The sequence below is a fragment of the Haemorhous mexicanus genome, chromosome 19 (genome assembly GCF_027477595.1).
Source record: "Haemorhous mexicanus isolate bHaeMex1 chromosome 19, bHaeMex1.pri, whole genome shotgun sequence".
Taxonomy (NCBI): Eukaryota; Metazoa; Chordata; class Aves; order Passeriformes; family Fringillidae; genus Haemorhous; species Haemorhous mexicanus.
In genome coordinates this window covers 4459202-4475343 of record NC_082359.1, presented here as the reverse complement: position 1 = coordinate 4475343, position 16142 = coordinate 4459202, and the positions used below count along the sequence as shown (strand labels likewise).

Below are 16142 nucleotides of genomic sequence, written 5' to 3'. Positions count from 1 at the left end.
AGCATGGGTGGGAGGTACTGAAATCCCAGCTCCTGCCAGGACCTGCCTGGGAGGAGAAGTAGATGATATTGATGACCTGGAAGGGTATCCTGCTACCTCCAGCCCCCTCAGCCCCTCCCAAGGTGGGTCCAGGTTGTAATTTTTGCTTTTCTCTTCCCCCCTTCGCTCCCACCCTGGCCTGGACAGACTCCCCGAAGAAGAAAAAACGATCAGAGCTTTTGAATGAAATCATGGAGCACCTGGAAGAGGAGGACAATAACAAGGATGAGGACATCTAACAGCTGCCTGGGGTCTGGTGAGGTGGGTACTGGGCCAGGGTGGGCACAGCTGGCCCTAAAAGTCACAGTGTCCTTGCTGCAGGGTCAGTAGCACCAGGAGCAGGAGAAGGTGGAATTCCAAAGGCTCAGCAGCCTCCAGGCAGGAATCCCACCCTTTTCTTCTCCCCTCTGTGACCCCACAGGCTCCTGGCTGTGGTCCCAGGGGTTACAGCCCACATTTGGCTCAGTTTGAGCCTAGTGTTGAAGTGAGTGTGTGCCCTGGGTTTGTTCTGTGTGCTCCCCTGGCTGTCAGCATCCCCCCAGGGGAAGGCAGCAGAATCTCTGCTGTCAGGGTGTCAATTCTCCCTCCCTGTGGCTGGGGGACAACAGATGGGCTGCCAAAAAAGCAAAATCCCTGTTTGGACACCAACCTGCAGCTGCCACCATGTCACAGACAGTTTGGCAAAGGCCAGCACCAAAATCTCCACAGCTTCTCTCCCTCCAAAAGCACCACACCCAAAGTGAGTCCTGGCTGCCATCACTCCTCCTTGGTGTGTCCTGGGGCAGCATCTCAAGGCTGGAAAATGTGGGATGGCAGGAGGGAGCCAGGATGAAATGGCTCCCCGAGGTCACACCCTGCAGTCCTGCCAGCCCCTCTGATCCTTTTGAGACCCCCAGGCTCACCCTGTGGGGGCTCAGGAGAGGTGAGATGGGCTGGTGGTGTCCTTTGTGTGTGTGTGGCCACCATGGAAACCCTGAGTATCTGATGGGAGCCTGTTCACAGCATCTGAGCTGGGTTAAACCACACTGCCTGCTCCATGCAGGGCCACTGCAGGAGTGCCTGGGCTTTGGGGTGACATCTGCCCAGCTCTGATTTGGGGGTGCCTCCAGCTGTGTGTGCTGTGCACACCTTGTCCAGCAGGCAGCCCGAGGGCCAGGGCACATGGTGCTGCTCAGAGCCCAGCCCTGTGCCTACAGACATGTCCTGTCCCAGCTTTTCTGCAGAATTCCCAGAACAGGGCTCAGCACTGAGCTGCAGTCCCAGGCTGAGCTCCAGAGCTGTGACACCCCTTGCTGGTCCCACAGACTGTGCTGCAGCTCCAGAGCCCTCCTGCTGCCACCGAGAGGCTTCCCAAACCCCACAGCAGCCACTCCTGCCACGACCTGGCTCAGGGGACAGACCAAAATCCAGGAATAGCCCTTTGGGATGTCTCAGGGCTGTGGTGTGAAACCCTCATCCTGTGCAGCAGGTGGGGAAACTGAGGCACAGGTGTGGAAGCAGTGCTGTCAGAGGGGGTGGCAGTGTCACCTGAAGTGGTGACAAGCTTGATTCTCCTTTTTTTGCTTGGCATTGATGAGTGACATTCCTGTCCTGTTCCCCACTGCCTTCACCACCTGCCCCAGCACTGGCACAGCTCTGCACCAGGGGGTCACTGCAGGGAAACCTCAGCCTTAGCTAGGTTCAATTCCAGTTCAGCAGGGACGTTTGACCACCCTGGCTGGGCAGGACCAGCCCCTGTCCAGCACAGAGGACAGAGCAGCTGGGCAGGCTCCCCTCCAGGCACATGCATCACCCAGCACATGATTTCAGCAAAGCTCTGCAGCATTGCAGGTTGGGCTTGGATTTTCCTGTGGTTTTTTTTTTCCTGTTTTTTCTTTTTTTTTTTTTTTCCCTCTTTCCCTTCATTGTCTTTTGTGGCAGGGCAGGTTTCTTGCTGAGTGTCTCTGAGGTCTGCAGCAGCGACGAAAAGGATTAGCACAAGCAGAGCATGTAGGCTTTAGAGAACAGAGCAGAGTTTGGTTTCAACATCTAATTCAATTTGTTCTGCCGAGATTGAAATATGAAATGGTTGCCAGTCAAACGTTCAAAGGGGGAGGAGGGAGGAAAGAAGAGAGGGAGCCTTCTCAAATTTAAATTTTAATGAAAATTAATTTAACCCTTTGATATGTTTTAAAACATGTTATTTCCCAGGCTAGGAACAGGCTGGAAAACATTCATGAGGGTTTTTTTTTTCCCCTGTACCTTCAAACATAATGAAGATTTTCTTTTTCCCTTAATGATACTTATCTTGTGGAGCAGTTTGACATTGGTTAATTTTTCAGGCAATTTGGTATCAAGGAAATCTGTTTGATGTGAGCAGGGGGGGGCTGTGTATGTGTACACAGATATATATGTGCCTGGACATTAATTATGGAAGTGCTGATCACAGCTCTGGAGAACAGTTGGAGTTAATTCCTGCTCCACTTTGTTACGTATTGAGAATCCCACACGCTGCACCCCTAAAATTACAGCAAGAATTTTCTAAAAACGAGCCTACACCTGAATTAAAATGATCACTTAAGTAGGTCTGCAGAAATTCAGCACTCCCCACTGGCTGTCTTCTTTTTTTCCCCCTGATCTGAAGCAATCCTAATGATAAAATAATGCAAACTCTGTTACCTGTCCACGGAGCTAAAGCAGGGAACAGCCTCCCCCTGGTCCTTAACCTCAGCAGTGCTGCTGCACTGCTCTTGTTTGCTTTGGGAGGGGGAACAGTTCCTTTTCTATTACAGGAAGGTTTTGTCTGTACCAAATGATTGCACACTGATGGTTGTAGCTGGGCTGGGGTGAGCTGTACCTGTCCCCCTCGTTCTGCTGGCTCTTGATGCCCCAGGATCAGTGTCACTGTGTGTGCCTGTCACCCCTCAGCTGCCCTGTGCTCCCTGGGCAGAGCTGGGCACAGGGAGGCTGTGATGCTCATCTGGGTGGCCTTTTTGGGTGTGAGTGCGGTAGCCAGGCTGTGCTGGTGGCAGAGAAGATGAGCAGCTCCAAGGCAGAGTCATCCATCAGCCCTGGCTGTGCAGATGAGAGCAGGGGTACAGCCACCCCAGATGGGCTCTCTGGGCTGTGCTCAGCCTCTCCCCTCAGAGAGCCCAAACAAGTGCTTTACACTCCGTTCTGGCTGCTGGGATACACTGCAGGGTCCCTGGGGGGGCTGGAGCCCTCTGCCTTGGCCAGGGGGTGTGTGTCAGGTTGTGACAGCTTCATCCAGGGTGAGACCCTGGCGAGCTGGTCAGGAGCAGAAGCTGTGCTGGCTGCAGCTGCTGCTCCCCAGGCACGCTGCAGATCCCCCTCCCCAGGGCCAGCTCTGCAATTGGATTAGGATATTATTCAAATGCAGCTTTTTGACTGAATGAGAGGGTTAAGGGGTTTTAATGTAGAAGCAGCTCTCCCTCATTGCTGCCTGTTGCCAGAGGCCTGTGTGGGTTTTTATCTCCTTATGGGCACAGCCAGCAAAGCAAGGCAAGGCAGAGAGGAGCCTGGCTCTGCTGGGCACTGCCAGCCCCTCTGCTGTACCACGGTGCCCTGGGAGTGCCCAGAGTGACCCACTCCCTTTGGAAAACTCCTGACCACCATCTGTGTTTTCCTCTCTGTGCCTCAGGAGAGCTGGCAGGGACAGGCAGGCAGCATCTGCAAGCTCCTGGTGGTTTCTTGTCATCACCACTGCACTGCTCCTGCAGTTCAATTCCTACAATTCAGGAATTCCAGCTCTTCTCATCCCTTCAGGCTTGTCTTCCCTGGTCTTCCTCCCAGGTGTGTCCCATGGAATGAGGTCTGGGAAGCACTTCAAGGCCAAGCAGGCACAGTAAATGCCATTCCCTCACCCTCTGCAGGGCTGCAGAAGACGTGTCCTGCTTGCTGCTTTCCAGCCCAGCTGCTGAGTCCTGGAGCTCTGGAATCTCCAGAGGGAGGTTCAGGTTGGACTTCAGGAAGAATCTGCAAGTGCAGATTGAGAGAGTTGACTTGGATGCTGGCTGGGAGATTTGGGGAGCTTCTCCTTAATCCCAGAATCCTGGGAGAAGCCGAGTTGGAAGGGACCAATATTCCAACACATCTGGACTTTACCCTGGGTCACAGCACCACCAGTGTTTGGCTCCACATTCCAGCTTCCACCAGCACCTTCCTCAGCAGGAAATACAGCAGGAGGAGGAGGAGACAGGGTGCAGCTTCCCTGACTGAGGCACTCTGCCTCCTGTTTTCCCTAAATGTATGCATTGGAGAGGAAGAGAAACCGCATGGCCGGGCTTGAGAGCTCAGCCTCCGCCATGAATAATAATCAGGCTCAGTAATTCACAGTAAATAGGGATCCAAATTGGCTAATCAGGGAGGCTTTCACCCCAAACTGGAGCTGGGAAGGGAGGCAGAGCAGAGCAGAGCTGGGGCTGTGCAGGAAGTGATGGCAGCGCAGGAGCAGGGAGGTGGGCAGGATCCTGAAGAAGGGAGGGTCTCACCTCCCTGGGAGCTGCAGGAGCACAGTCCCTGCATTCCACAGGCTGTAATTAGTGCCAGGTCATTAGGTTTGTCTCTCTGGTCCTGTTCCAGCCCCAGGACCATGGTGGTCTGCTGGGGACCAGGGGGTACAGAGCCAGCATCACCATGTCCCCATATGTGACATCATCCCCAGCTCAGGGTGTAGCAAAGCTGCTGGGACAGAGTGGGAGGGCAGTAAGGGCTGTGGTGTCAGGAGAGGTGATCTGGGGGGAAAAAGGTTTTCTTCATGTTCCCTCAACTAAAATTTGGCGTTTTCTGGTTCATTTTCTCCTGAAGAGCAAGCAGGGCAGTGGTAGGAGCTGTGTTCAGCTGCAGTGGGGTGGTGCTGGGGGTCTCCATCTGCCAGCAGCAGGCTCTGACAGCCAGGAAACATCCCAAGGACACCCCCTGTGAGCAGGGAATGGCTCCAAGTACCCAGCACTGGACAGAGCAGTGACAGGCAGAGTCCTTCCCTGCTGCTTCCCAACAAATACCCTTCCAGCAGCATCTGAAGGCACTCTTAGATCAAGTGAAGATAAAACCATGGAAAAACCCCTCAGCCCAGCCCCCCTGCAGACCTCAATCCATGATTTGGGCTATTTAAATACGTGGAATAGGAGCTGGAAGTGCAGCTGGTGAGGAGCTGGAGGAAGGCTGCCCCTGCAAGGTGTTGTGCAGCTGCTGAGTGACTTTTGAAACTGAGGAGGAACTTCCAGCCACATTCCCAGTCCCCTCAGCTCCCCTGTCTGAGGCAGCACCACACTGAAGAGCATCATACTGCTGCTTGCCTCATTTTCCAGCTCTGCCAGTGCTGCTGGCCTGCAGCAGGAATGGCTCTGCATTCACCTAACCCACAGCAGCTCTGTCCAGAGGCCATTTCCCTCCTGCCCCTTCCTTCCCTTTCCCTTCTCTCCCCTCCCCACACACTGGATTAAGAGCACCCCCCAAATCCAGCACACTGGGAGGGATGGAGCCAACAAACCTCCTTCAGCTTCCTTTGCTCTGGGACTTGGCTCCTTCCAGTGCAAGGGGGTTTGGGTGTGCAGTGCTTCTCCTTGGGGTGTGATGGGTGCTGTGTGATGCCTCAGCACCTCTGAGCTGGTGGCCAGGACCTCCCCATCCCTCCCACCCAAAACTGGAGGTAGGCTTTAGCAGGAGTAACAAGGACAGCTTTGTAAGCCACGAGAGATGGAGAGTAAAGCAGGCTCCTGCCTCTCCCTCATGTGGTGACCCCAAATCTTTCTGGAGGTAAGAGTAGCCCCTGGTAGCAGCCATCCCCCTGGTGCTGGTGGGGCTGAGAAATCCAGGGCTTTTCTACTTCATCAGCTTAGAAACCAGGCCACAAAAGGCAAAAATCTCTCCAGGAGAGATCTGAGGTTAGGCAGCCACTCCTCAGAGCCATCCTCTGCCCCAAAACCCAGCAGCAAAGCCCAGGCCTAACCTCAGCAAGGCTGAGCCCACACTGGAGCTTCACACCTGGCTGGGACGGGGATCTCCCCTGGTGTTTTGGGCAAAGCATTAATTTCTGCATTTTGTGGTTTGGTTTTAGGCTGATGATGTAGAAAACTTTTACATTTCTCCCCCAGATTCTGGGTGGGAGTGTGGGATGAGCTGCTGCCATGGGCCCAGCCTGAGGCAGGCCCCCCTCCTGCCCAGGGCTGGGAGTGTCCTGTGAATCTGAATGAACCTGGGTTTTCCAACAGAGCCAGCACAGGCACACACGGCCCATGGGGCTGCTGTGGGGGCCCCAAAGTCTCCGTGACACCCAGTGAGGAGGCAGGAGATGCTTTAATTCCATTTTCAGCCCAGTGTGTCAGCCCCAGGAAGCAGCAGGGTGGACTGTCCCAGGAGCAGTTCCACCCAGGTGGCAGAAGAGCTGGTGCGGGGGCATCAGCCCGGGGGGTCACAGCCTGTCCTGCCCCCAGCAAGATAAACAGGACAGGCACATCAGCCCAGGCAGCTGCAGAGCAGCAGCTCTCCCTGCTGAAAAGCAAAACCTGGGAAGTTCTTAGTTTTAATTTAAAAAACGAGAAGCCAAATCAACCCTGTGTGGCTTCAGCTGGGGGTCTCAGGCCTGGGTGGCAGCAGGAGGGGGCTCAGCAGGCAGGAGCCTTGGGCTTCGTTAGGATTCAGCCCTTGGAGCTCTCCTTTCCCTCTGATGCCTGAGTGTGATTGACACTTACAAATTACCCAGCCAAAAGTGTCGAGTCTTTGACCCCTGAGTAACATCTTTGGCAAGCCTGAGATTTGCCAGCATTTTGTCATCTAATTACTACAAATCCCTTGAAAATTCACTGGCTGGTGAATTTTTAATGCGGGACAATTTCAATGTGATGCATGGCCCAGATGGGCAGTGCCGGCTCCTTCCCTCTCCCCCTGCTGCTTCCCTGCCCACCCTTCTCCTGCTTCCCTCCTTCTTTTGCCCCCCTCCTCCCCCCATCCCATTCCTTATCCCCCTCCTGCCTCTGTGCATCCCCATCCATGGAAGTGCCCCAGGATCTCAGCCCCTCCTGGGCTCTTCAGCCCAGCTCGGTGTCCCCCCTGTCCCCTCTCTGTCCTGCTGAGGCAGCTGCTACATGGAATTCATTTTTTTTTCCCACCTTCTCAGGTCTCTGGCTGATGGATGGAGCAGGAGAAGCCTCCATGAGGAGCCAGCCCACTTGTTGCCAGTAGAGTCCACTCATCCTGTGAACCCAAGGGCTGATTTATGCCGTGTGTCCAGGTCCTGGAATTCCCAGCCTTTGAAATTCAGAGAGGAAAGAAAACCCTTGTCTGCTGGCAGCTCCTGAGCATCACTTCTTAAATCCAGGCAGGGAGTGATTCCCTTCATCTCAGCTCAACCTGAGGGAGAAGGAACCTGGAGCAATGGACACTTCCCTGCTGACCAGGGGACTCTGACAGAACCTACTCTTAATATCTGAATTAAATAATTCCTGTACATTAAAAAACACATTCTGTACATTAAAAACCATATTTTTAGTTTCCCAAACTGAGCCACAACTGGGTTTTGGTTGGCTTTGTTTCTCCTCCACAGCCAGGTAGTTTTTGGGGCCGATGGAGAGATAAGAGCAGTTTTGGGGCCAATAGGGAAATAAGAGCAATAATTCCTGTACATTAAAAACCGTATTTTTAGTTTCCCAAGCTGAGCCACATCTGGGTTTTGTTTGGCTTTGTTTCTTCTCCACAGCCAGGTAGTTTTTGGGGCTGATAGGGAGATAAGAGCAGTTTAGGAGGGAGGCCTGGGCTCTGCTGTGCTGGGCTTTGTGCCTGTGTCATTTCTGTCCCCGCTCCCAGGCAGTCGCCTCCCATCTCTCCCTTCCCAGCTTTCAAAGGGAAAGAGGCTTTGCTTTTCAACCAGGGTACTGCTTTACATATGTAGGCAGCTGATAAAGTATTTTTACTTCGCCCCTTTCCCCTCTGGGAATCGCTGTCTTACGGCAAAACTGTTTTGTCTGACAAGGGCTGCAACAGATTACACGTGTTGGCTGCAAACACGGGGCCTTTTTTTACCCCCTCCCCCCCTTTTTTCTTCTTTAAAAAAAAATAAATCTCTATCTCTGCAGTGCCAGGAGGAGCTCTGCCTTTTGCCTCCAGCCCCCAGGAGCAGCCCGGTGTTGGGATCTGCTGGTGGCACCAGACCCCCTGGGTGGTGCCTCTGGCCAGATTGGTTTTCTCACTGAGGTTAATTTGAGCCTGAATCCATGAAAATGTCACTGATTCCATCAGGGCTGAGCACATCAGATGGGCTGGCTCAGGGTTTAGGGGGTGGAGGTTTTAGGAGCCCTCAGCATCCAAAAGTGCTGCAGCCACAGCATCCCTGGAGGTCAGGGGGACTCAGAGTGATGCTGAGGGCCAGGCTCCCAGTGTCACACTGGGGACCACGTTTGATCTACTCATGGTGGTCCATCCAAGTCACCCCAACCCATGGGCCAAGGGTTTCTCCCATCTCCAGCTGGGATAGGTTTATAATTTGCTTTTCAAATCATCTGTTCAGGCATTGAAAACCTTTAAACCCTCAGGTGGCACCAGCAGGAGATGAGCCAAGCTGAGAAACCCCTGCCCAGGTTTGTCCCCTGGCTCAGCCTCCTGAGCTGCCCCTCCCAAAAACCATCCCTTGTCCTCCCAGCAGCACTGGCACCCAGAGGGAAGGGCTGGGATGAAGGGACCACCAGGATTCAGGGATGGTTTGCTGCTCAGAAGGTGCACACCAGGGCTGAGACGTGCCCAGATTGCAGAGGGAGAAAAATGAGGACACTGCAGTGCCTTGGGATGGGCACCCAAACCTGGGGGTGCCAGAGGGGGATTTGGAGGAGAGGAGCCCTGGGAGGGGACAGCTCATCACCAGCTCATCCAGGCTGTGCCTCGGCTGCTTAAAAGGGAAACACAAAAACTTTAGTGATGGGTTTGAAGGATTCGGACCTGGAATCACCCCAGGGTGCCTGGAAATACCCAGCAGTGCCTGGAGCTTTCCCTGTGCCACTACTGAGGGACACCTGCCTGCTCCCAGACCTCTGGGGACCCAGCACTGGGTAGAGTTTGGACACATTCCCCAGGGAGAAGACTCCAGCCCTGGATCCACCCAGCCTGAGGGGATCCCACTGACATTTCTGTGGGACAGGCACCCCCAGCAGCACAGTCTGGGGCTCTGGGCACCTCGTGCTGGGCATTTCCACACCCAAGGATACCCAGAAGTGATGTGAATCCTTACCTGCTCTTTTCCACATTTTCCTATTTTTTTTCCCCCATTTCCACATCCTCACTTATGAAATCCCATGGAAGCAACAGGTCTGGGCCCAGGGAACACTTTGCTTGCCCCGAGTTGTTTGTGGAGATAATTCACTGTGTGTTCTCAGCTGAAACCTGCCATGGCAGCCTGGGGGCTGTGCCATCCGTGGGGGATGGACTGGGACAACCACAGGTGGAAAACACAGGAGGAACCAGCTGAGAACAACCTTCCCTGGGCTGCCTCTTCTCTTGGTCTGTCCCTGCCCCTCAGTCTGGGCCATTCAGTTCTGGGGACATCCTTTCACAGCTTCTCTGTGCCCCACAGGAGCCAGGCAGGGGCACTGCATCCTCCCCTGCCCATGTGGGTGCAGCTCTGGTCCTTTTCCCATCTTTTCCCAAGGATCCCTGCCCCTCAGCCCCCCATGAGCTCACCCCACTCGTGTTCCTTGCAGAGCCAGGTCTGGTGCTGCTCCTGGGAGCACAGTGGGTCCATCAGCCCAGGGAGTGCTGCTCAGGGGGTGAGCCTGGCCTGGACAGGGCCCCCCACACCCCAACACCCCCCCAGGGTCTCCCCAAGGCTGCAAAGATCCTGGCACTCCCTGAACCCCCTGCTCCCTTCGTGCCTGGCTGAGGAAGAAGTAATTAGTGCCGCTTGCTCCAGCAGGCAGTGCCCAAATGTCAGGGACAGCAAAGTCATTAAGATCTGGTTTTACTCCTGTTTGCTCCCAGAGTCTGTGTGTGTGTGTGTGTGTGTGTTTGTGTGTGTTTGTAAATTCTGGGGGGTGAATCCAGCCCCAAAGCACCAGGAAAAGTCCCTTCCCCTGGCTGTGCTGCCCTGCTGCTGCCTGCCTCAGTTTCCCTTCTGTCACCTCTGTGAGGGAGCCACCACATCCTCTGTGGGGACAGTCACAGGGTTATGTGAAGGGAGTGTCAATGCTGCCCCAGGGGGTGCAAGGGGCACCCCAGTACCCCTGGTGTCAGCAGCTGGGGTGGGCTGGGGTGGCTCAGCAGCCAGGGCAAGCCTCCTGCTCCCATTTAGAGCTAAAAACCAGATTAGCTGTCCGTGCTTGGGTGCCCATCCAGGTGCTCCCACGCTCCCAGAGCTGGGTGCCCCAGCCTGTGGGCAGGTTTTGGGGCACAGGCAGGCACAGGGTCCTGCAGCAGGACCGTGCTGCAGCCTGCTTCCCATCCCTGCACCAAGCAGGAGAGGGAGAGAGCGGGAGGAAGCAGGAGGGAAAGGACGTGTCAAATCAATCATATTTAAACAAAAGCCTCTTCGGCCCAAGGGCCCTTTTAAAAGCTGCTTATTTAATTAAAAGTCCCATTTTCCATATTTATGGCCCTTATTCAGTTAAATATTAACCGCCTGGGCCAGGGCTGGTTTATTCTTTGGGAAGAGGCAGAGTTGGGAGGTTCATTAGGGGTTTATCAGGCAGATGGATGGAGGAAGGGATGGACAGATATGGGACAGCACATGTGGGCTCCTGGCAGTGCCTGGGGACTGTGGGGATGACACCACCACTGCCCTGTCACTTTCCAGCAGGACACAGGGCTAAAATCAGGGGAACTGGGGCTATTGGGATGGTGTGGGAGATGAGCAGGGACAGCTCCTGCAGGAAACCACCTGAACCACAACACCAGGCATGGTTTATGCACCCAGCTCCCCTAACTGTGGCAGAATAATCATCAAAACACCTCAGTTTTCCCCTGGGGTCCTGACTGACTCCTTGCCAAGCCCTTGCCAGGACTGTTTTCCCCAGGATTTTATTCCCAGCAGTGTGTGAGAGCCATGGCTGTGCCAGACCTGGCTCTGCTGGGTTTGGACATCTCAAGGCTGGGCACAACCTCACTGAAGGTTCATCTGTGGTGTCACTGTTCCAGGCTGGACCCGGGAACAAGGACCTCGGAGGTGTCCTTGGAGTCAGGGAGGGGGCCACAGCAGCTTAGCTGGCTGCAGGGGGTTGGTGGTGGCTCCAGAAGATGTGGGAATGAGGAGAATCTGGAGTTTATGTCTGGGTTTGAAGGGACCCTCAAGACCTGGAGGTTCCATCCCTCCCCATGGGCAGGGACACCTTCCCCTAGAAGGAGAGAAGGGAAAACCAGGGAGCAGAGGAGCAGCCATGCTCCAGAAGGTGTCCTTGGGGTCAGTCCCTCACTGCCATGGGGCAGAGGGGAAGCCCTGCAGGGTCCCCTCAGGGCTGGATCCTGCAACACGCCCTGCTCTGGATGTGCTGGGACATGCCCTGTGAAAGCTGCAGGAGAGTGGGGCTCATCCAGACAGACCAAAATCTCCCTCTGAGCTCTGTCCACCCTTCTCCCCTTCATTTTTTGGGAGCCCATCAAGCAGCCCCGTGCCGCTCCTCTCCCTGAAATGCGGGGCGGGCGGGGGGGGGTGACGGGAGCGTCACCTCCATCCCGGCACGGTCCCCACAAAGCCAGCCCTCCTTCTCCCTCCCACCTAAATACCGGGACACCGAGCTGGCCGCAGAGCCCACGGGGACCCTGCCTGGGGAGGGTGGTGCTGGCAGGGCACGGAGTGAAACGGAGCCGGTGATTTCCTCCGGGGAGTGGGGGTTGGCTGGTGCTGGCAGGAGAGGGAGAGACACCGGGTTATCAGAGAAGTGTGAAGACAATAATGCAATCTGACATTTCTGAAATGAGACCCCCCGGTTGCCCTGGCAACGGCTCACGTGGGACCAGCTCCCGGGAGACGGCTCCGAGATGTGCTATAAATGATGTTTGATTAGAATTTAAATCATTTAGGCGGAGAGAAGATAGGCCTTTTGTCAGCGCGGGGACCCGCGGGGGTCACCCAGCCGGCAGCTGCCAGCGCGGGGACCGGCCCGGGGGTCCCCCCGGGGATGGACCCTGCCCTGCCCGGCTCTGACCCCTCCAGCCGGGACAAGAGCGAGCTCCTGGCCGCAACAAACACGGCACGGGAGAAGGACTGAGCCCTGAGTGCCTCTGAGCCCTGGGAATGGAGCTGGAATCTGCACCTGAGCTTTGGTTTCTCCCCAGCTGGGGCAAAGCCACCAGAACTCTGCCAGCTGAGAGCCTTGGCTTTTGCCGCGCTCTAATTGAGACAACGACACTTCTGAATTAATCCTGCCTCCCTGAAAGTTTCCTTCAGGTGCGGGAATGCGGCATGGGGTCACCTCCAAGGGGAGCGCCCTTCCCCAGGCTGCCTCGGGGGACAATCCAGCTTTCCCCAGCACCTCCAGAGCACTGGGAAATTCTCCAGCATCCTGAACTGGTTTGAGGGCAGGTATTTTGCTGGACAGCCATCCCCCGAGCATTCCTTGCTCTTGGTGCACACAGTGAAGCCCTTTTTTGCTGCACAAAGCCTTCCTTGGGGTGAAATTGATTCCCCTGGCTCCGGGGCTCGCAGGAATTCACGCCTGGAGCAGCAGAAGGGGAGTGGGGTCGGCAGCCCTGGTTTGTGTTCCTGCCCTGGTCGGCAGCCCTGGTTTGTGTTCCTGCCCTGGTCGGCAGCCCTGGTTTGTGTTCCTGCCCTGGTTTTGTGGGGTGAGGGCTCCAGGGAATGAGTGCAGGGGGCCAGGGCTCTGCTGGGCTGCAGCACAGAGGGGTGGGGGCACCCTAGGGATGAGGACACCACCCCAGTCAGCCCAGGTGTCACCACCCAGATCCGTGAGAAGGTGACCTAAAGGCATCTGGACCTTCTTCTGAGGTCTCATGGGTGGTGGCACCATCAGAGCCAGAGGCCAGCCCGTTTTAATTGCTTTAATATCAACCAGCCTGGGCCCTGGGCTGGGGCTGAGGGAGGAACAGAAGTTCCTGATTCCCCAGCTGGTGGGAGAACGGTGTTAGAAGCAAACCAGCAAAAAGAAATTTATTTTCCTGGACATTTTTAAAATTCCTTGCTGTTTAATGCCGTGATTTAGATCCAATGAATCTTTAGAGCTTGCTTTTCAACTCCCAAAAAATGCCATCTGATCATGAAATTAGAGCTAAACTAATAAGTCTCAACAAATATTAATCTAATGAATTTAGCTTCTTTCTGTTTGTGGACCAGCAAAGAGGGGAATTGCAATGTTCTCATATGTGTTAATTATGTGAATGTATTCCACAAACCTTTCCTGACTGCCTTGGTCATGAATATTCTGAGTTTTGTTTCGTGGTTGTGCCCACCCCATACATTCAACTGTGGGTTTGGGATAAGAGTTCAACCAAGGGGAGCCTGGATCTTACAATAATTAAATGGTTTGTGTTGGGAAGGTCCTTGAAGGCTGTCCCAGCCCAACCCCTGTGCTGGAAGGACACCTTCCACCAGAGGAGGCTGCTCCCAGCCCATCCAACCTGGCCTTGTCTTGCAAGCTCTGAGCTTTGCTGTAGATTTCTCCACTTCTGATGGTCTTCAAATGGGCTCTCTGAGGGTCTGTGGGATGAACTGGGGGGGAGGAAAAGCCTGGAGTGATGCAGGTTCTGGATGAGTTTTGGGGTGAGGGATGCACAGGGCTGGCCTTGAGGAGGCTCCTGGACACCTCTGGGTGGTTTTGGGGGGATCTCCATGACTATAAAATCACGGATGAACGTCTGTGGTACCTCCAGCCAGCTCTGGGTGTTGCACTGGGATTTACTGGCAGATGTATTGGAGTGGTGGAGAGCTCTTCCTTCAGGGAGCAGCTCAGCTCCTGTCTGGGCAGGGCAGTGTTGGGGCTGCTCCCCAAACCCCCCCAGTGAGCTCTGCCACCCCAAATCACTGCTCCTGTCTTTGGGTGGGGCTGCAGAGCCTGCCCAGCTCAGGGGCTCAGCCAGCACCAGCTGGAGCCCTCCTTTCAGAGCTCTGCCTCTGGAAATGGGCTTTGGAGCAGGAGGCTCCCCTGGCAGGTCCCTGCCTGCTCCCAGGGCCACAGCAGGGCTATTCTGGAGCAGCTTTTGGATTAAGGCTGCTCTGCCCAGCTCTGGAGGGTCCCTGCTGGGAGGAAGCCTGGCACTGGAGCCAGAGGGTTGGCACTGGGCTTTGGGGGCTGCATTTCCCTCCTCCAGCCCATCCTTTGGGATTTGGGCACCCCCTGTTTGGGGAGAGGGGGCTCAGAGAGCTTTGCAGGAGGGTGAGGGAGGGCAGGAGGGCCGTGCAGGGAGGGCTCAGGGTGACACCTGGGGGTGACACCTCGTTAATTGGCACGAGCTGGAGGTGCAAACCCAGGCAGGAACGGGCTTGTCATCCCTGGGAAACTGTCCTGGGCATGCACAGAGCTGCTGGGTGGGGCCAGGAGGAAAAATAACGGGGCTAGTTCCAGACAGAAGTGAATTAAACACCCCCTGATCCACCTCCAAGCTGTGCCACTCCACAGAAACACAAAACTGCTTCTTGTTGTGGTTCTCCAGCAGCACTTTGCTTTGGGGGCTCACCCTGCACACACAGGCCCTGGGGACACTTCCCTGGGTGCCACCAGCTCCTGCCCTCCTGCATGCTGATCCCTGGCAGGCCAGGAAGGAGCTGAAGTGGCCCCAGGTGATAAAGTCTGATCCAGAACGGACATAAAACAGAATATATGGCTGTGTCTGATTAAAGACAAATTATTTTTGGCAAATATTAATGTTCCAGCAGGAGTGGCACAGCAGCCACCTCAGCTCTCCTGGGGACATCTCTTTATTTCCCTTTAGCTTTTCAGTTTGATGTTTGAAACACCCACCCAGGACTGGTGCATCCTTCTGTGGGAGAGGCACCTGGGGCTGGGGACAAGGACAGGGAGAGGTGGCCCTTGTCGCCTCCCTGGCACCGGCTGCTCCCTTTTCCCTGCCTGGAAGTGTGGGGAAAAGCTGTGTTTGCACCTCAGCTGAGGAATGCAGCACCTGCCTGGGTGGGGAGAGGGTTTTCCCACTGGGGAAATACCTGTGCAGGGAGCTGGGAAGGTCAGTGCCTTGCTGTTATCACAAATCTCCTGACCATGCAGGGGGGAGCTCCTGGGTGTGGTGGCCTGGGAAAAGCTGATCCTTGGGAAGGGTCGGGGTTGGTTGAGGGCTGGGGCTGTTACACTGGTTTGCACTGGAGAAACCTGGAGAGGAACTGGTAATAAAGGCCTGGAGTGATGGGGAATGGCCTTAAATCGACAGAGGACAGGGTTAGGTTGGGTTTTGGGAGGGAACTGTTCCCTGTGAGGTGTAAGTCCCTGGCACAGGGTGCCCAGAGCAGCTGTGGCTGTTCGTGGATCCCTGGCAGTGCCCAAGGCCAGGCTGGACAGGGCTTGGAGCAGCCTGGGACAGTGGAAGGTGTCCCTGCTCATGGCAGGGGTGTGATGGGATGAGCTCCAAAGTCCCTTCCAACCCAAACCATTCCATGATTTCTGAGCCCCAAATCTGAAACCTCCCTGGCAGAGATGAGAGGTCCCAGCTGTGCTCCTGGGAAGGCTTTGGGCAAAGCCCAGAGCCAGGAGCTGCTGCTGGAGCCGCTGACTGGCAGCACCTCTGTGTGCCTGGGGCACCTCGGGAGCACTAAAGCCTGTGGCCTCCCTGTGACATCTGCAGGGAGGCCGGGCCACCTCCCCCTTTGTCTGGCTCCTCACAGCCAGCTCTGGCTGGTGCAGCAGTCGGGGAGGGGGTGGCAGACACCCAGGGGAGCAGCTCCTCTCACTGCCTGGACCCTCCTGCTCCCGCTGTCTCCCCTCCAGGTGTGTCCATTTCCCCGAACAAACCTGTGCTTAACCCTTGCCACACCCCAACCCCTGCAGCGCCCACCTCCTGAACTCACCCGATTTATATATATTTTTTTTTAATATTTTTTTTCTTTATCTCTAGAGATTTGATGCTTCCCCTCGTGCTAATGCGAGCATCTCCCATCACCAAAAGCCTCGGGGGCAGAGGCAAATGGCTCCGAGAGCTCTGCAGGCTGTCAGGAGCTCCGGGAG

At 55.4% G+C, this 16142-nt stretch overlaps 1 protein-coding gene across 1 annotated transcript in view; it reads left to right on the top strand.

The window, feature by feature from the left end:
• RBM19 (RNA binding motif protein 19) overlaps positions 1 to 7541 on the top strand; it is a 52910-nt gene extending 45369 nt beyond the window's left edge. Inside the window, exons 24-25 of the mRNA XM_059863378.1 lie at positions 187 to 300; positions 7157 to 7541. Coding sequence (XP_059719361.1) covers positions 187 to 278 — 92 coding nt within the window. The 3' untranslated portion in view covers positions 279 to 300; positions 7157 to 7541. The remainder of the gene's footprint in view (positions 1 to 186; positions 301 to 7156) is intronic.
• Positions 7542 to 16142: the final 8601 nt, after the last annotated feature.